The sequence below is a fragment of the Anarhichas minor genome, unplaced genomic scaffold, assembly GCF_050575085.1.
Source record: "Anarhichas minor isolate MPS153535 unplaced genomic scaffold, ASM5057508v1 ptg000033l, whole genome shotgun sequence".
Classification (NCBI taxonomy): Eukaryota; Metazoa; Chordata; class Actinopteri; order Perciformes; family Anarhichadidae; genus Anarhichas; species Anarhichas minor.
Window position 1 is genome coordinate 5,951,914 of NW_027466479.1, and position 19,443 is coordinate 5,971,356.

A 19,443-nucleotide genomic window follows, 5' to 3' on the forward strand; every position below is an offset into this window, starting at 1 on the left:
AAATCGTCTTTCACTCACCGGTAATCTGTTCAACGTGGCACCGGGTCTTTCCCACAAGGATGGAGGCGTTTTCACTACTGAAGTCAGTCCCAGTGACAGTCAAAAGAGTCCCCACGCCATTAGATCCTGAAAAAGTCAGCGATATAGAACCCTCATCACCATCGCCATGATTTACATGAAGCGGACAATTCACTAAATCTTGACAGGATTTTTGTGAGTTTTTTTCTGTACTTGAAAATGCAATATATAGTATACTGGTTTGGTATTGAATGTTTTACACATAAAATAATTTAAACCTTCGATATAGAAGAACGCCAATTAGATATATATTAAGCCTTAAAAATCAATCAATAAGCAATAATGCTTCATGTTCAATGAATCAATAACATTTCAGAGACAGGACACCTTGAGATGGGCTGATTCCAGTCACAACTGGAGTCTTGTCCTCAGACCATTCATATCCACAGTCGCCAGAACACTTTGAGGGAATGCCGTTGATGTAAACCTCCACCTGCAAACACGGAAAATCACAAAATGTCAAGTTCAGGACCAAGTTTCACCACATAAAAAAAGACCCACTAGGCTGGGATAACCACTAACACAGGGGCCTAAGGTTGTGTTTCCCCAGAACATTTTGATTTCCTGCTGAATGTCTTTATTTATTCTACGGAAATCACAAAACTCAGGCGCCAAGTGACAAATAGCCCTAGTAGCCTGTGGGAGAGCACATCGTAATTATCTAATGTGACTTCACTCCAAAGATAATGCAAACAAGTTCGCTCAAATATCGGTAGAGACAATTCTGTCCCCCCAGATATCGGTATATAAATAACGGATGTGTCCCTACCGACCACATGCAAAACCTACGCCCTTGCACTTCCAGGTGAAATTACTGCTATAGCCATACAATAGAATATTAGAGGTCTTCAGCTGTCAGTCACTTCAGTACAAAGCAATTATTCAGTAGCATGCAATCATTTGATTCTATCCTGCCTGGAGGCACCTAATGTACAGATGCAGCTGCATAGTGCACCGCTACCAACAGAACCAGGACTTGTTCTGCAGACTTTATGGTAAGACACAACACACTTAACCAGCAGTGACCAAAACACACATTTGACAGACAGATGATGCTGAAACCCCAAACCAGATGTGCCCGAGGCTTTTTGAATCACGGTTGTACCTGTGGTTTGGTTTCCCGGACACGGAAGTAATCTCCTGTCAGGCTTCGCGTCAACAGACCTCCCTTCTTCTTCTCATACGCAAAAACAACTGCGTTTTGGCCGACGAGCGACGAGCCGACAACCTGCAATGACAATAAATCAGCGTTCAGAAAAAATGACAACATGTAGATATAAATGAAATTTGAGACACAAAAACTAAACAGAGCAATTCTCACCAATCAGCAAACAAGAATGGTCATCGTCAAGATGAGAGCATTTTGAAATGATATCAGAGGGAATATTAACCATATCTGGCTCGCATTATGAGAATGAATTTCAGAATGAAGTTTGGTAGTGAAGAACATAATTCAACACATATCTGATGAATATCTGTGTGATATTACTGCTGCGACTGCTACAGCTACTACTTCTGCAAATACAATCTTGATTATTGAAGATAACTTGTTAGTAACAAATAGATAACATTTTTGGGCAATGCATCGATATTAAAACATCGAACAATTGGCATTTGAATAAATCACCAAAGATCTAAAAAAAACACACAAAAAAAGACAAATCTACCAAAATAATGACGAAAGAAGAGTGTGACCTGGATCAGAGGCTGGTCTCCGGGTCTGGTGAGCCACTCGACCCTCCACTTGGGCTCTCTGCAGCTTCCCTGCCTCTTGACGCTGACCTCACCCATCCCCGCGATTCCCTGTAGAGCGTACTTCAGGTCCTCCTCGCTGATGTCCACCGACAGACCTGAGAACAAGCACCGGCTGTGTTAACACACACTCTATTACGTATGTCGTAGAAGCAGGCAGTGATGGGATTCAAGTACATCTACTCCAGCACTGTACTTTACTTTCATGTTCTTCTATACCTTCAGCTCGGCCTCCGTAGATCTCCACGTCGAAGGTGCCGTTCAGAGGAGGGGTGGCTCTGTGAGGGCGAGTGATCCTGACGGTGGCTGCTCCGTCCCGGAACTCAGCCGTGTCCTCGCTGCGGTTGGACATCTGTGGACACAAACTGCCGAATGAGGCAATGACGGCTTAACGTCAGATTTAGATGAAACATCTAATCAGGATGCCTCCTGGGCGCCTCCCACTGGAGGTTTTCCGGGCACGTCCAACTGGGAGGAGACCCCGGGGAAGACCCAGAACACGCTGGAGGGATTACATCTCCCAGCTGGCCTGGGAACACCTCGGGATCCTCCAGTATGAGCTGGAAAATGTTGCGGGGGAGAGGGAAGTCTGGGTCAGCCTGCTTGGCCTGCTGCCACCTCGACCCGACCCCAGATAAGCGGAGGAAAATGGATGGATGGATGGAACGGACACTACACCCTGTAGTCACACTTTTCCATACCAGCCATGATACACAGTTGTCAGTTAATCTGTTGACGATGACTGAACAGCATGCCGAGGCGTGAGACACACACAGGATCACTGTGGCGCCTCTCTGTACTCTTTAAGTCATATCACATGGCCGTGGGCTGTATTCATGAGTCACACTGCTGAAGATGACACCTGGCTTTTCTTGTGTTTGCTGTTTCAGAGAAACGCTATCGGGATAAATCCCACTAGTTCACGCTCGAATCGCCCTTTTTTGGACCGTGTTAACGGCACATCAGCACAGTTGCATCGCAGTAGAAAGGTTTGACTTCTAGAACTCAAGCCTTCTTTTGTGAAACGCAAGCCAGGCAGATTTACCCCGACTGAAGTAGAGGGGAAATCCCCATCTTCTCTTGTAACTCAACACATAACGTCGAGAAGTTTGGATCTCAACAGCGATAAAAACATTTATTTTCATGTGTGCGTTAGTGACAATTTGGAAACTAATACTGTCCTGTTCAGGGGGAAAATCTTGAGGCTCAAGTGAGGAGGTTGATGTTTTGGGGAGTGTCTGACTAACTGTCAGGTGGCTGCTCCTTTCTTACTCCACTTCAGCTTCACCCCAAGCTCCACACTCCCAGATTTAGGTTTCCTGGGTCTAAATATTAAGATGAACGGACAGCACAGTCTACACTGCTGCCCAAAGAACGAATACACAGCAGAAGAATGAGTCTTTAATATGACTCTGTTACATAAATTCAACATATCCGTTACCTGCAGGAAGCCAACTCCTAGCAGCGGGAACCCGAAGGCACAATCGACTGGTGTGGCTTTGATCTCGTAGCTGATCTGTGAAGCGGTCGACGTGTCTTTGGCAACAGCGATCACCTCGAAGGACCGGCCAGAGCTCTCAAAGGGCGGAGGCCTCCTGTTGTGGGGAACGGCTGGAAGAAAATAACGCACAGGAATATATTGAATGCAAAGAAACGTAATACGAAAAAAAACGTGCAGGAAAGACTATCAGGAATATAATCTGATTGCACTTCCAAACTTTGACATTGAACCCCAAATCAACCGTACCGTTTTCATCATTTGTGGCGGGATACTTCCCGATGTGAACAGCGTCTACGTAGAAATCCCCCCCGTCTTTGTAGAGGTTAAACTCCTTCAGATCGTAATTGCTTCCGATGTATTCCGTCTGCAGGGAGCTCTGCAGGTCCATGCATTTGTAACTCCATCTGTCAAGAGATAACCATGTCTAGAAGCCGCGACTTTGCTGAGAAGTTTGCACATAACTGAGAAATTAAAAGTGGCGTTTACTGACTTGTGCCCCTTAATGAAGATAGTGCTGATCTTTGCGGTCTCTGTCTGGGTTCTGCCTTGGCTGTCGCGGTAAGTGAACTTCATTCCAACTTCATCCTTCAACATCCCCTTGTATGCAAAGCAAAGCTGCACGGGGAACAGTAGGGAAAAAATAGTAGAGATCAATAACCTTTAGTACATTTATCAACCACTTTCTTGATTGCATCCATTTGTTTTCATTTACAGTATGAATTCTACCCATCTGTACAATAAATGAAGCCACTGTGTGTTTTACCGTGGGATGCTTGTCCAATGAGACCGATCCGTAGCTGCCACCAGACTCTTTGGTGTAAGTGTCCTTGAAGAGGACCTCGGCGTTCTTCAGCGACCACAGGCCGCAGAAAGCAGTGTTTTTCACCGGAGTGCCTTTTTGAGCACTGTTGAACTGGTGGGTGCAAGAAAACAGAAACCCGTGAGAACCCCAAATCAGATGCTCTGCAAAGATTTAACAATACTGAGCCGATTCACAGAAGTAAAAGGAGCACGAAAAATAGGTGAAACTCGTAGGGCGTGAACTCAACGTGCGAATGCTTGTCACATTTCTCCAAATAAGTTTGTTTTCTCTCTCACTTTAAAAAAACCGCACCGTTGATTTGTCCCCACTTACCTGAGAATTGTCACTTTCAAAGTCGTTGAAGTACTTCACATCAGTCCCTTCGGAGGTCAGGACCTCAGCGGGACACTCAGCTTTCATCGTGTCCTCCAGAGCCGACTGCACCTGTTCACGATGGCACAAGCCGGACGTTAGTATTGTTTCTACACTGTACAGGCAACAACCTCAGTCCAAAAAGAGAATCTATTTTGACAAATTGTTTCAGAAATGAAATGAGATCTTATTTAGTCATTGTCTCAAGGAGTAATGAGGCTTGTAGACGCTGACAGAGATACACTCTCTGTCAACACACCTCAGACTCGGTTGCATTGAAGGCAATGGGCTTGGTGGGGATTCCCCCCCAGAGCAGAGTGAAGGTCTGCATGTTGCTTATCCCCTTTGTAACCTCGGCAACGGTGACGTTGGTGTCGGAGCCAAAAACTTCCCAGTGAAGAGGTTTGAAATCCCCTGCAGTCAAAAAAAAAAGTAGTTTATAGTATTAAGGTCAGCTCCACAAATGCATGTGAAAGAAGTGTGATAACCACTAACTACTTTTCTGTCTCTTCATACCTCTGTCAGAATCGAATGTGACCAGGTAGTTCGATCCTCGGCTGTCGACCTGTTTGGTGACCTGGACCGTGTCGGGTTTGATGGTCCAAAGGCTGTTCAACGATGCCTCCACCACATCAGCCGAGGCCGTAACTGGGATCGGTCCTTAAAAAACAAGGAACAAACACGAAGCTTGTGAACAAACATAACGGCTGGACATACTGCACTGTGGATTTATCAGAGTAGAGCAACAGGTTGAGGGTTTTCCTTTAGTGGCTACCAATGCTAAACATGTATGCAGTCGCGTGCCATTACGAATCATACCATGGCGAAGGCATGACCCGCCCTACTCTGCCTCTGATTGGCTAGTGTTCGTTGCCATCGTTGGTTGGGTCAGTAAGGTTTTGGCATGATGAGTATGATCGGTGAGGGTTGGTAAGAATATCAGGGTAGAGTAGGGCGGGTCATAGCTTTTCGCCACATTGTGTTTCGTAATATCACTGCAATCGGGATATTTTAAGGTTTGTAACGTGCAAGAAACCAATTTAACAATTTATTTCTTAAAGGAATCAATTGTACAACACATTACCTGTCTTTGCGTCTCCGTAGCCCAGGCTGAAGAGGGTGCTCCCACAAAGATGGCTGGCACAGCCGCTGCTGACGGTGACCTTCTGGACCTCTTTGACTGCGGTGACATTGCTGGGCCAGGAGTCAAAGGTCACCACCTGGGTAACAGTGAGAGGGAGAGCATGTGAGGTACAGAAGAGAGAAAAGGGTGTTTTTGTTGTACCCACCTTGCCTCAACCTCTTATATTCACCTCTTCCTCATTTCCAACATTCTCCAAAATGACTTTTAACAAATCCCGCAGATTTGTTAAAAGTCATAAACAATGGTGCTAGCAGTAATGCTAGCTGGCTGTCCTGCTGTGGCTACAGACATCGGTGTCTGTGGCTCCAAAAAAATTGGAAAGCCAGAAACAATCAGAAATAATAAGACCTAACCTCTTTGAGGACTGACTGAAACCAGTTCATGCTAAATTGTCATTAGCTGCTTTCAACAGAAATGTTTAAAGGGGGATTTTAAAGAACATCCAAGTGTATCTTAGTTTATTACTCAGTAATGACAAAAGGAAACTGTGAAGATGTAAAATACAGTTAATTTATGTTTATTTCACTGTTAAAATTAATAGTTTGACATTTTGGGAAATATGCTTATTCACAGATAACTACTGCGCTAGCTTAGCATAAAGACTGGAGCAGTGACTTCCTTGGATACAGCCAGCTAGCTTTCCCCTCTGTTTTACGGTCTTTATGCTAAGCTAAGCTGCCGATCGGTCTTCATATCTAACTGGGCAAGGAAACATCTAACCATTCCTTTAAAGGGAAGCTGAGAAGATAAACTTGATGTGCTGTGTTTAACAGAAGCTACAGGTACGTACCTGTTCCTCATCGAACACGTCATATTTAACCATGATATTCTGAACCTCATTGACCGCGTCGTCCGTCTGGTCTTCTGTAAAGGGACTCTCCTCTTGGAACAAGGCAACGTTGACACTCGCACCACCGCTATATTGTTGATGCAGAATTTCCATGTAGTAGCTACAGAAAAAATAATGTTTTTAAGTGATGAGACACGGTGTGCTATGAATTAATGATTAGTCATTTTTTAAAGAGGTAATAAGAGCCATTAGAATCATGTACTTACTAATTTCCTTGCTTTAGAGGCAGTACTGCAGACTTTTGAGATTCCATTTTCGTGAAATCGGAGACATACCTTGTCTGGTACGCAACTTTAACCTAAAGTTAAAGGGGAGATATGAATATTTCATCACAACATAATCTTTGATTGCTTCATAGGAGGATTTCTTTTGATGATAACAGCAGGTGTGCTTCACCTTGTCTTCTGGGCGGCTGGAGTTGCTGAGGTAGAGCTCACATCGGTCGTCACAGTGCAGGTACATGGTGTAGTTGGCGCTGGCTGGTGGGACAAAGAAGCCTCTGGATCGTGAGCTGAAATAATTGTGTTCCCTCGGATAGACGCGGGGCATGGAGTCGACCCACTCCGCCCAGTATCCAGTCGTGTTCTCATTGTAGCTCTGAATGTCAGTCAGGTATCTGGGTCTTGTCTTGTTCCACACCTCCATCTTCAAGCCTCTTCCACCTGGATTTAGAGGAGGTGCATGTGACGAAATGGGAAATAAATGATGGTGCATCAAAGTCAGAGCTCAGCAGATTAATCAATAAGCAAACCAACAGAAACTGAAAACAGGAACAGTTGGATCATCCGTTTTCAGTCTTTTTTCGGGGAAAACAACACTAAAGATTCACTGATTTCAGCTGCTCCAATGTGTGATTGTGCTGCTTTTCATTGACATATATGATAGTAAACTGAATATCTCTGGGTTTTTGTTGGTCCGACAAAATTAAACATGTGGAGACACCACTTTCTCTGAAATTATATTGGAAATTGTTCACTATTTTCTGACATTTTATAGACAAAGAAGTTAATCCATGAATCGAAGAAATAATCAGCAGGACATTCGCGTGTGAAACTTAATGTTAGTTGCATCTCTTATTCAACAGATGGGTGTCAAGCTGTGTAGCCATTAGACAGCAGAAATGGCCACACAAGGAACAAGGTACCTTTTTGGCTTCTTTTGCAATTCTTTGCAGAATCCAACGTGAACGGAAGCCTGTTTGAGCGGTCTTTTGCATGCTGCATACTCCAAATGAAAACCTTTGAATCACCTGAGCGCTGTTCTGAAACTCATCTTACTCTTGAAATGATATAAAAAGGCGAGCAGCTAAGTTGACTGAAGTTTATCTTGTTTTAGAAATCCAAAACCGGCGTCTGTATCAGCTGTTCACATCAGCTCTACGAAAGGTCTTACGTATGATGTATGATCAAAAAGATGTGCTCTAGTCACAGTCAGATAACAGGTTATCTGTTCACAGTACTCTGCACATCAAAGCGCTCCATTCTGTCACAACTGTGATGAGAGATGGTGACAACGAGATCACCGTCTTCTGTTGTGGAGCAGGACAAAGCGCTTTAGATTCCTCCAGTGATGGAGATGTCAACTGGTGTTCATGCTTTGTTCGGACAATGACACGGCACAACGGTGGAACGAATGTGGCGAATGTAGCGTCACGGCCAAAAGACAAACGGAGGAGGCGGGTCCTCACCTGGGTAGACTGTCATGTTGTTCATCTCGTGCTTGGCGGTCCTGCACGTGATTCTGTCGTCAGACACAGTCTGGATTTCACAAGGCAGGCCTGAAGAAAGAAACAAAATAAAAATCACGGGAACAGTTAAAATATTCTTATTATCTACTCATATCCTGTGTTACCACCTCATTTATATACCTTGGTCGCATTGATGCATTTCTTCCTTATTACAATTTGAATACAAACCTGATGATGAATATTATGTGAAAAGACTTTGTGTACTGTCAGTTGATACTGTATCATCTGCATTCTATATCTGGTATACGGTCTGTTGCGTCTCTGAGCTTTCAGAAGATTCTTCTCTCTACCGCGCGACAACCCTGCTGTTTACTTCTGTTTGCCGCACAGTTTCTGTTTGCGGTGAAAGGGATTATCACCATCGCACGACTTGAGGCCCCACCAACGGATCAGGTTTTGTTTTGGCTCAGATGCATCTATGCAACACTTTGCACCGCGTGACAACAATATCAGAAAAGTTGGCATGTTGTTGGAAACCGGCCACAGCTGATTACCTCCAACATGAACTCGTGCTGGCCGGTCAGTTTGGTCAAAGAAGCGGCCGTAGATGGTCAACAGGGTTCCGCCCATGACACTGCCCGCCGACGGCGAGACTCCTGTCACCTCTGAACAGGAGACACGACACACATTTCACTGTCGTAAGAATAAATACGACACAGGAAGTACTTTGTTGTGAACATCTTTGTGTGTATCGTACCTGCAAAGGTCTGAAACATGGAGAGCTTGCCCAAAGCTGAAACCCTGAACAGCTTCTTGTCCGATAAACTCCTAAAGATATGAAAGAAATGAATCAATATTCTCACAGTTGTTCGTACAATAAAATTGGTGTTGATTAAAACAATCAATGGCCAAGAAGTAAAACTTAAGGAGCTGTTTCTATCTCAATATCCGTGCAGGTTGAATCAAACCTAGAGGTCTTTCTGAAACCATAAAGGTATTCAATCGTAGCTGACGTGACAAAGAAAAGACTTTCTGTAACAATGCTTTACCTTCCAAATTCATCATCTAGAATGTAAGTCAAGTTGTGATGCCCTGTTGGAAATAAAAGATAATTATTATTAAAGGACAGTTTATACAGTCTCAAAATGGACCTTTTTATTTTTTAAGGCGAGATCTAAACTACACATTCATGTGTTTATTTCACTACTTTGTCTGCTTGCGTCTGTAGATTTCTCCTATTTACCAAAAATTACCATTAGAGAATGCCTCATTTGCATATTTAAACATAATATTTCAGAAAACTTATTATACAAAAAAGAATTGTCTTAATGTGAGTAATCAGCTGGTGAAGTTTCATGGTGATATCTATCAGTTCATTATTGTACTCTATTCACCTGTAGTGTTTACAACATAGTTATATAAAAACACATCTTTAGGCCGTTTTCTCTAAATGAGTTTTTTCTGACTCTGAGCCATTAATCTCCACTTCAGCAGCTCTTACATACACCAAACTTTACAGTTTCATTCCGTTCTATATTCTGAAGGGGTTTGGATTCACTGTGGATTCAAGAGGGGTTTGTTCAGATATCGTTCATAGCCTGATTTATACAACTTTTATTTCCAAAATCATGTACAAAATGGATTGTATTTTATGGCTGTTGACAGTATTTTCTAATTTATGGAGTGATACAAATGAGATATCTAAAATTCCCTCTAGAGAAAACATTTGACTCTAATATGTCAACAAAATGAAACAAGAATTTTCAACCTGGCTTTATCCAATGTTCAGGTTTCTGTTCTAGAAATGTATGCAAATTAGCACATTAATAAGATAATGCCTCATTTGAGTATTTAAACATAACATATCAGAAGAAAAAATAATTTTCTTAATGTAAAAAACCAACTGGGTAAGTTTCATGGTGATATCTATTAGTACAAGTAGTGTCTCCCCTTAAATATGATATGTATTCAGAGCGTCTGTAATCGAGAACAAAACCAGCTTACCAACGTACGTCCCCGTCATCTTGCAGCTCATGTGTCCCCACTGAGAAGACTCGGAGTCCAGTCGTAGGTTATATCTTCAGGAAATATTTGACAAACTTGTAACAGTGTTTAAATTGTTTCTTCTGTCAGTTGTATTTACATAACCTCATCCCACAAAAAAAGACTTCTTGGCTGTGAGCAGGGGCGTCGTTAGGCCTATTTAGGCTGAAGAACATTTTAGGGGGGCTGAAGCCCCCCTAAAATGTTCTTCAGCCCCCCCAAATAATTTGGCATTATTGGATAAAAAAAAATAAAAAAATTGGTGATGTCATTAAATTAAACTATTGTTTCTCACATGGACAAGTTATTTATAACTCTAACATGCTACATATGTGCGTGCGTTCTGGTTTGTATGTTTTCTCCCCCTTCAAATTACAATCCAACAGCCTATCATCATACTGAACGATGTAAAGTTGACACTGTCAGGTCCATTCTCCATCCATTGTGTGCGGTCCCTTTAAGAATTAGGATTTGGGAGTGACGCGGATATGAAAGCTAGTTTATCTGTCTTTCCTTTACAAGCAGGAAAATTATTTCTCTCTTTATTGAGAAAAATTCATATTTGTGTTGTCAAATTTCACTATGACCCTGAAATTCTGTCTCTTGTGTTATCATATACTGAATGCAAGCAAAACTACAGAGCAAAATCACACTCTTTCTGATTGAACCAATCTATGAACTGTTTGAAACAATGGATATCCAAAACAAATATGCTGCAAACATGCCACTCCCCTTGGGGCTAAGCCCCCCCTTTCTTTGAATCCTAGAAACGCCCCTGGCTGTGAGACATGCCTAGACTTGAATGTGTGTGTTTGTTGTCCATAGAGTAGCAGTCTACATCTACTGCGTACAAACTACTTACAGTTCGTCTGACTCCGGTTTGAGCAGCTCGCATGGCATCCCTCCCATGTAGGCTCTGCAACAAACGAGACCGTATTCACTGACCGCTCACAAGACGGGTGTCTAGTTTACATTTCAAAGTATACATCTTCCTGTTTGAAAGTTATTTTGTAACTTGTAAAACATGTGAGTTTTGGTTGGGATCATTTCAACTGTTTTTATTGTGTGACTATGGTATTTTAGCATCTACCGGTGGGTCGCTCTGCCTTCTTTTATTCAACATTAACAGGATACCACCATAAAGCTGCCATAAAAATGGCCCTTGTTTAAAAACTGGAGTGCTTGGGTGAGACAAAATGCTTTACTTTTTATTTTCATACCTCAGAAACCTGACGTTGAGGCCGTTGGAGCTCTTGTCGGTGTTGCTCCCGTACACATCGGTGAAGATCAGTCCTCGTATTGTCACCAAGCTGCCTGCGGGGGTTTTGGAGGTGGGTTTTAATATAAAGTTGAGTGGATGAACTCGGCCTGAGAACTGTAGAAGTAAAGAACAGTGTACCTGGGGGCCCGCTGGCTGGATACAGAGAGTGTATAGTAGGCGTGCGATACCAAACAGACTGAGAAAAGTTGGAATGAAGGAAAAGAAAAAAAATGTTAGGATCCAAAACATGACTTCAAGGTCAGTCAACTTGACCATGAAGGGGCTCCCTGTTGCGTCGGCTGCAAACTTACATAGAAGCTGCATTGGTATGCTTTGAGCGCGCCTCTGCACACACTGGCATCAGGAATGGGAACACCGTCCACGCTGACTCGGACCGTGTATTTACCATGCGGCATGGCTCTGTGATGGACGGATGAGTCGTTTTAGATATACATGCATGAAGTATACTCACTTAAAAGCCCCCTTCAGCCTAGAAGCTACCTGGTGTAACACGCGATCCGGCTGCCGTGCGTCGAGTCTCTCTCCACATCACAGGGGACGGACAGGGTGTCGGACACCAGGAGCACACGGTTGCCAAAATTGTCATCTTTTGGATTCAGCTGGAACTGTTTCTCCTGGGCAAAACCTGCATACGGGTTCATGTCAAATGTTTTTGTTTGTTTTTTTCTGGATAAAGGAGTCAACAAGCAGAGGGATCCTAATCCGGACAAATATAACATCATGAAAACAGAGGAAATTAGCTCAAGTTTTACATTAGGAGTTGACTTTTGTCACAGTTCAGAAACAATCTACAACTACAACTACTACTACTACAACCTCATTTCTACAGTTGCATGGTAACATACAATGTTCTTTGATTACTATACAATATATATATATATATATATATATATATATATATATATATATATATGTATATGTATATATATATATGTATATGTATATATGTATATGTATATATGTATATGTATATGTATATTATATATTAGTTGTATGTGTCATATCATATCATCTGTTTATAGTCTCATAGTTGACTTTTAAAAAAAATAAAAAAATGTTCACACTTATAAAGATGAAATTAGGTTTAAAGCCAGATTTCAGCACCATCACTTTTCATTCAAACGGTACAGTAACGTCTCTTACCGCTTCCTGTAATCATGAGTCGTGTTGCTCCATTCGAGCTGCCTCGATGTGGAGTTACGTAGTCAACACGTTGAGCACCTGAAATACACATTAAATAATATAATTATATTTATTAATAATAAACGACCCCCTACGAACATACGACCCCCCCCCCCCCCCCCGGTGGTGGGCGAGCGGTGACATGTTAAGGAAAAATGATTTTTTTTTTTTTTTTTAAAGGCGCAGAGCTAATTTTATGAACTCCCATAAATACGGTACTTTGTGACCGGTTACTCACTGCAGCAGCACCAGAAGGCGAGGAGGAGAGCCGCCGGCTTCATCAGGGACTCCATCACGGAGATTTCCCAGAGGTCCCTGCTGCTTCACCCGCAGTGTGCTATGGTGGTGTCGCTTAGTTTAGCTGACATTTAACACCAAAAGTGCTGTTATAGAATAATCTGTACAGGTTTCCACGTGAGGCAGAACGGGCCGTATTAAGGCTAAATTCAAGTTAAATGCAACAATGAAATCTGAAGGAAAATGATGGAAAATCCAGATATCATAAAGAGTTATTTAAGTAAAGAACCGGCATTTAAATTTGACGCAAATACATGATTATTATAGAATTATAGCCACATTTTGATCAAATAAGCGTTATACTAAAATCTCTAACAATGGACAATGGACAGCGTTGACAAGATCTATATTTCAAATTAAAATGAGATGTAAAAACGAGTGAAGCCCACCTGTTGAAGACGTTGTTACCTGCTGCGTGTATGTGATGCTCAGGTAGACAGATTGAGACAGACACTGACTCTTTATACTGCTGCTCAGGGCGGAGCCTCTCACCTGAGACTGGGAGGAGGAGACTGTGGAGATCCGTTTATCCTCCTAGCCATGCAATTAACCACCAGCACGGTCTAAACCTGCTGCTGACATCAAACCAGACACATTTGTTCATTTCCTGTCAGAGGGTAAATCTGGCTCAGCTATTAGGATGAGTAACAGTGAAGTGAAAACACCCAAAGTGGGTCTGTCAGTGACACAGGTCATCGTGAAATAATTCAATTCAAATGTATTTGCATAGCACCGCAGGTCGGAAGTGCTTTGTATACAAACAAAACAACATATGGACAGCAAAAACAATGTGCAAATAAACAGACATCCATCCATACACAAATACACATGAAAGTTGCATGGTAGTAGTTCTGTATCACGGTCAAATATATTGCCAAAATTATATTGTAAAACTCATTTGAATTCATTTACATGTGAATATAGAAATGAATTCCATCTAAATACAACCGCTTTGGGCTTTGTTTTGAAAAATCAATCAGAATACATGTTTCCATTCAAAGAAAAAACTAAAAAAACATCTATCTCTACCGCAATTTCTTAAATTAGGTTTAAAGTAGTGAGTCGTGATACATGCAGATGCGTTGGCTGCAGAGGTTAAACATAATCCCAATAATATAGAATTATTCATTTGATGTTCAACTGTGTCAGTAGAGTCTGATTGTGTCAATAAAGTTATGACGCTCTGCAGCTTTAGGAATGATTACAGACAATTTCAACACATCATTTTGCAACAACCGCAGAGCACAGCAACACCATACAAGGTATCGATGTATTATTAGTTCATGATGACATGCTGAACAGACAGAAATCAAACTCTTGCTGTAGCGTCAGTGTTAATCATCACCAGTTTCTATCATTGTCTTATCTGAGCTGTTTTCACTTGAATCCCCATTTCCTTCAACACTCCTACAGAGCACAGAGTTACATCACTTCCTGTATGAACAAACCCTAACCCCTCCAAAAACCAGCTCGGGGTGAATAGTCTCTCCATTTTTATCCAACTGACATTTGTTTTCAGGTGTGTAATGAGCATCGCAGGCTCTCAGAGGTGCTAATGTGGCTTAAAAGGGCCTTTTATTGTAACAGCTGAGGTTCTGAAAGGCTTAATTTGGATCCATTAAAAACACAACTTCTTGTGTTTGATGCGTACTCAAACAGAATGACATCAGGGAGCAAACAAAGAGACACTGATTACCTGCTGAGTGAGATAAACTTATCAGGGAGGACAACTTTAGCAGCCTCATGTGGTAGTGAGAGAGGACTGTTTGGGTTATTGAAAAGGAGGGGAATTAAATAATTATTACCTCAAAATGATGTCTTCTAACGTCAGTAAACCATCCCTCTACTCACCGCATGTTTACATAAAGACGGCCTGGAGCTTTGCAGTATTGCTGAGTGCGTTACAGATGTTGGCGGAGGCCTTCATTGCTGCTGGTAAAGGTGCTTTTACTGGTGACCATCACCTTACTGTGTCCTCAGGCCTATGAAGGGTATATTTGATTTATTTTCTGTCTCTTTCTCCTTTTATTTTTCTTTGAAATGTGAAGCAGTTTCCCAGTAATGAAATGTGCTCTATAGATAAAGTGGCCTTGCCTTTGTTAACTAGAATTGTATCTAATTTACATCTCCTCACAATACTGACAGGTGCCTCCGGGTTAGAAAGAATTGTTGTGCTTTCTCACAGCGGAGCCCCTTGAGGCCTTTGTGTTAAGAAGATAATGGCAGCTCTGCCATTCTTTCTTTTCTTTTGCTCAAACCATCAATCATGTTGTTAGACAAGAAAAGATGAGGAAGTGAGATTAATGTACCTGCTCCTGGAGGGCAACTTCTGTTGGGCAAATCCCATCTTTTGACTAGTGAAGCATTTGCAGTATGTGAGAACATCTTTGGCTGTTTATTCTGGGGTTAACTTAAGGATCTCTACTGTAACAGACAGCCAGATGTTCCAGTGTACAAGCACAACAAGTGGTTTTCCTCTGAAAGTCGATTATTTTGTCCAACGCCTTCCATTTGTTCTTTGGAAACAACTAATTTTCATCATCAATAATTCTGTTGTTTGTCAGTCGATAAAATTTCCAAATAAAAGAAAGACACAGCGGCCAAAACAAATCAAATTTTTAAAGGAAAATCTATCAATAGTGTTGAAGTAATGTGTCCCAATTGAATGCGTACTGCATGCAACAGTAAGCACTTTGTAAGAGCAGCTGCACTCAAAGTAAGTAGAACATTTGGACTGCAGTCTTTATGCATTTTAATTATCCTGGAAACTGACATCAGAGGATGTGGCATAAACTCCATATTAATTGACTTAAATTAAGATTAAATATGACAATTGACTCAACCGCTAATGAATAAAGCCTTTTGAATATGGGGGAAAGTAAAAATTGACTTTGGGCCGACTGGGCGAGTGAAAACAGCACATGAAGGTTGAACCCTGAAGCCTCCTGTGTGCAGACACAAACACCAGCTCTCACACCGCCCACGCACCAAACTAAAAATAGTCGAAAAAGTATAATTAGATATGTTGTCCGGTGGGTTCAGACGGTGATGTAAGACGTGTGATCATGAACTTCCTCCGAGTGATGCTAAAGAAAACACAATTACTGAAAAGGCAAATTGCACAACGGCAGCAGCATAACCTCAGTGCATGAGGTGTTTGATGTGCAAGATGTTCTTTGTCTTCCGGAAGCAATTTTTAAATGACGCAACAATTAAGCTCTCTGTAATGACAATGATGAGAGTAGTTTCCAAACAAAGATCTTCTTACGTAATGTCCTGAAGAAGCCCCATAACGAGAGGCAGACAATGACATTTCTGTCATACCATCTACGGTTTATTTTAAAACACATATTACTTACCATGTGGTAGGTTGAGAAACAATTGAAAGGGGACAAAAAGTCAGCATTTTTTTTGGGGGGGGGGGGTTGAACAAGGACATCAAGTCAAACGGGTCTTCAGCTGCATCAAAGAAAAAGTCAGGACCCCCAATGACCAAAAATAGGCATGACTTTATTTGTTTTATTCTTTTTTTTTTTCAAAACTGCTGCATAACAAACCAAAATCAATATGAAAACACACGATACAAAATAAAAAGAAAATAACACTTGAGCGTCGCTCACAATGAGAACAAACATCAGTTTGGGATTTGAATTGTGAGTAAAAAAAGAAAAGAAAAGAAAAGTCTAGATGATGAACCGTCCCATTCACAAGGTCGCGTGTTGAGCTAGAAAAGCTCGGATTCTCTGCAGCAGCTCTTTCTTCACGCTGTCCGGGACGAGTGCTGCATCGGAGGGAGAAGGAGCGTCGATACGTCAGGGAGCAGTAACGCACACTATGATCACGACACTGATGTTGTTGACTGCATGTCTGCTTATCCATTTCAGTAAAATGCAGTTGAGAACAGCAGCACCATGAATCACAGCCACTAGATGACTCATAGATTACCACAGTCTCTACACAGGTCAACAATGTGCCGTTTATGTTTACAGCAGAGCATTTGTGTCCGTGAAGCTCGGATTGAAAGACATTGGCATGCTGTGTTAGTACGTGATAATGATCTCAGCAACTATTGTGCAATTGTAAAAAAAAGATTAGAGATCATAAAAATAAAATACGTAGATATACATCTTACATAGTTTTTAACTGACGCACTGTGCTCATCAACTTTTATTGAGTATTAAGAATCTCGTGTTCAGAAACATGCCAGATGCAAACTAGCAAGATGTGGAGCCAATAGCAGTTTACAGATGACCAAGGACATTATATATTTATTTTTTTAATCTTTTTAAATGTAGAGTTTGAACATTGAAATAAGTCAGTACTTTAACCTATTTAAATATCCAGTTATCCCCAATGTCCCCCTCATATAGTAGCTGTAAGCTTTAAGGTTAGGTATTTTAAGTTTAGATTTTGAAATTAAGCTTTTTTCATTTTTTCTAAGTTTAAGTTAATCTTTTTCAGTTATGTTTAACTACGTTTTTTTTTCAAGTTTAAGTTTTAAGTTCAGGTTTTAGATAATCAAAGTCCGTTTTTCTCGCAGTATTGTATAAATGTTCTGCATCCACTTGTTGTTTAAAGCATCATGCATCATGTTTACAAAAGCTGAAATATTCCATGTTTCTTATGGCTGCACCACTGCACCAAATGGAAATATCTTGCATTTGTTTATGGTGACTACTGTATTAAGTACCTTATATTCTTAAATGTTTCACTTACTTTAAAGTCCACGTTCATACATGTATAGTGTTCTAGTTGTTTTAACGTGTCTCATTGAATGTCTCTCTGTGTGGGATGAATACAACTTATCACATCTATACTTGATGTTATGAGCATTTAAAATAAAGTTCTGTGGCTTTAGCCAAAGTTTGACTGTTTAGCAGGAGTTTTTATACACCACCCCACATTAAGCTCATTAACAGAACTCATCCTGGTTATTGTCTCTGTACTTCTTCCACCCCCTGCTGTTGCGTTTGCATTTAAAGATCCGTACCTCTGCCTTTTGGTGTGACTTCTGTGACCAGGTCCTCCACTGTGACGTGCTCCAGACCCTTTTCTTTGATCACATCTGCACAAAACAAACCGATCAGTAACGCCAGGTTCACAGAAGCCCCGTTACACACAGAGATACTCGCACAACATACCTTTGCAGTGTGCTTTCAGCTGATCCTTCCACCCGCACTCCACCAGCTTTGCCCTGAGCAATTCCTTCAAGCTGCGGACACACATTTGTATTCAGTCGACATGAATAACAAACCCTTGTCTCTAAAACAATTCCACGACCACAAATCCCTGAAGAGTAAAGCTCGACTCACCGCTCCCGTTCCCCCATTTCTATCAGCTTCTGGTTGATTGCAGCCCTCATCTGGGAGTCTTTGCTCATGATCTGTTTAAATCACACACAAACAGCAGACGTTTCCGTCTGGATTCAACGATTTCAGGAGAATGTAGCTGCTTAAAAAACGTTTTATTTTGCTCGCTATTAGGTAGACGTTACCTTTTTTTTGTCGAGATGGATCAGCTGGGGGAACACACGGTTCCTTCACATAAACGTTCCGTCTAAAAACGTTAAAAGCGTAATGGTTCCACTTTGGCGGCGCTAAATTCGCCACACACCGACAACGTCATTGGTAAAAAAAACACTTTTCATGTATTGCACTTTATCTCCGCACGAATGCGTCTTCGTTGGGACGACTAAATGTATTAAAACATGTATTGAAAACCCTTTGAGAGAAAATACAAGAACTCAACCTCCCATGAGCGCACGAGCAGCTCATGTCCGCTGTACAAATGTCTCCGGGTGCGCATACAACAGGAAACGTGTGACTTCCACAGCATCTTCTTGCTTCCCACCAACTTGTGGACAAGCCTGTCACATTTACAAAGACATGGCTGCGTCGAATTATACCTTGAAGGTCAACAGAGAGCTGTTGGACCCCAGCTTTGAAAGTTACAGGTTATCTCTGGACGCCATACCAACGTACTGCGTTGAGCTGGATGCTGGTGAGAGAAACTAACTTGCAGCACAGTTAGCAGGAGTGCTAGCCTAGCACTGATACCCCACTGAAAGCTCTAATTCATCACAGCTGTAAGCTAACATGAGTAACGGGCTGAGTTGTTTTGATTAGCATGTTGCTAATAATTGAAAACGTGCTTTTGGTAAGCCAAGTAATGACGCTGAAAGCTGCTCCAGCTGTAGCCCAGTGGCTAAAGGTCCCCAGTTAAGCTATACTTTAGGGCAGGGGTGGACAAACTTTTTAAAATTGTGGGCCATAGATAGAAAGGAAATAAGGACTCACGGGCTAAACAATAGTGACTGCCTAGTTTTCAACCAGTGACAAAAAAGTGAGAAAAAAAATCTGTGGTTCTGGACCAGAAAACCCCTCGTGCAATAGAACTAATTAAACTAAACAGTTTGACTTTGCTCTGGTTACTGGTGTGCCCACATATTACAAA

At 41.7% G+C, this 19,443-nt stretch overlaps 3 protein-coding genes across 4 annotated transcripts in view; 1 reads left to right on the plus strand and 2 right to left on the minus strand.

Moving 5' to 3' along the window:
- Nucleotides 1–13,307, minus strand: part of LOC142965185 (fibrocystin-L-like) — a 40,132-nt gene extending 26,825 nt beyond the window's left edge. Inside the window, exons 1-27 of the mRNA XM_076105984.1 lie at nt 12,655–13,307; nt 11,992–12,136; nt 11,802–11,910; nt 11,629–11,686; nt 11,450–11,543; nt 11,092–11,145; nt 10,191–10,264; nt 9,236–9,278; nt 8,944–9,014; nt 8,741–8,851; nt 8,187–8,276; nt 6,896–7,161; nt 6,706–6,797; nt 6,440–6,599; nt 5,590–5,725; nt 5,022–5,165; nt 4,765–4,919; nt 4,441–4,577; nt 4,095–4,236; nt 3,822–3,946; nt 3,578–3,735; nt 3,272–3,441; nt 2,050–2,182; nt 1,774–1,928; nt 1,184–1,306; nt 406–511; nt 19–126 (exon numbers count right to left, since the gene is read on the minus strand). Of these exons, the coding sequence (XP_075962099.1) occupies nt 19–126; nt 406–511; nt 1,184–1,306; nt 1,774–1,928; nt 2,050–2,182; nt 3,272–3,441; nt 3,578–3,735; nt 3,822–3,946; nt 4,095–4,236; nt 4,441–4,577; nt 4,765–4,919; nt 5,022–5,165; nt 5,590–5,725; nt 6,440–6,599; nt 6,706–6,797; nt 6,896–7,161; nt 8,187–8,276; nt 8,741–8,851; nt 8,944–9,014; nt 9,236–9,278; nt 10,191–10,264; nt 11,092–11,145; nt 11,450–11,543; nt 11,629–11,686; nt 11,802–11,910; nt 11,992–12,136; nt 12,655–12,745 (3,250 nt within the window). The 5' untranslated portion in view covers nt 12,746–13,307. The remainder of the gene's footprint in view (nt 1–18; nt 127–405; nt 512–1,183; nt 1,307–1,773; nt 1,929–2,049; nt 2,183–3,271; nt 3,442–3,577; nt 3,736–3,821; nt 3,947–4,094; nt 4,237–4,440; nt 4,578–4,764; nt 4,920–5,021; nt 5,166–5,589; nt 5,726–6,439; nt 6,600–6,705; nt 6,798–6,895; nt 7,162–8,186; nt 8,277–8,740; nt 8,852–8,943; nt 9,015–9,235; nt 9,279–10,190; nt 10,265–11,091; nt 11,146–11,449; nt 11,544–11,628; nt 11,687–11,801; nt 11,911–11,991; nt 12,137–12,654) is intronic.
- Nucleotides 13,308–16,479: 3,172 nt separating this feature from the next.
- On the minus strand, nt 16,480–18,562 carry LOC142965404 (transcription and mRNA export factor ENY2-2-like). Of its 2 annotated transcripts, none has more exons than XM_076106331.1 (5): nt 18,485–18,562; nt 18,303–18,373; nt 18,132–18,202; nt 17,981–18,055; nt 16,480–16,771 (listed from the first exon to the last, which is right to left on the minus strand). In XM_076106331.1, exons 2-5 carry the CDS (start codon nt 18,368–18,370, stop codon nt 16,695–16,697), a joined length of 291 nt encoding a protein of 96 aa, XP_075962446.1. In that variant the 5' UTR covers nt 18,371–18,373; nt 18,485–18,562; the 3' UTR covers nt 16,480–16,694. The 2 variants fall into 2 exon arrangements, with proteins under 2 accessions (XP_075962446.1, XP_075962445.1); XM_076106330.1 differs by having other exon boundaries at nt 18,303–18,409; nt 18,485–18,522.
- Nucleotides 18,563–18,799: 237 nt separating this feature from the next.
- nudcd1 (NudC domain containing 1) overlaps nt 18,800–19,443 on the plus strand; it is a 41,932-nt gene continuing 41,288 nt past the window's right edge. Inside the window, exon 1 of the mRNA XM_076105771.1 lies at nt 18,800–18,990. Within this exon, the coding sequence (XP_075961886.1) occupies nt 18,876–18,990 (115 nt within the window). The 5' untranslated portion in view covers nt 18,800–18,875. The remainder of the gene's footprint in view (nt 18,991–19,443) is intronic.

Bases quoted from the DNA above. Each gene is read 5' to 3' on its own strand.
- LOC142965404 (XM_076106331.1), bottom strand. From the start codon at position 18,370: ATGAGCAAAGACTCCCAGATGAGGGCTGCAATCAACCAGAAGCTGATA. The intron at 18,203-18,302 runs GTGAGTCGAGCT...GTGTGTCCGCAG, and splicing joins GAAATGGGGGAACGGGAGCG to CTTGAAGGAATTGCTCAGGG. The intron at 18,056-18,131 runs GTATGTTGTGCG...TGTTTTGTGCAG, and splicing joins GCTGAAAGCACACTGCAAAG to ATGTGATCAAAGAAAAGGGT.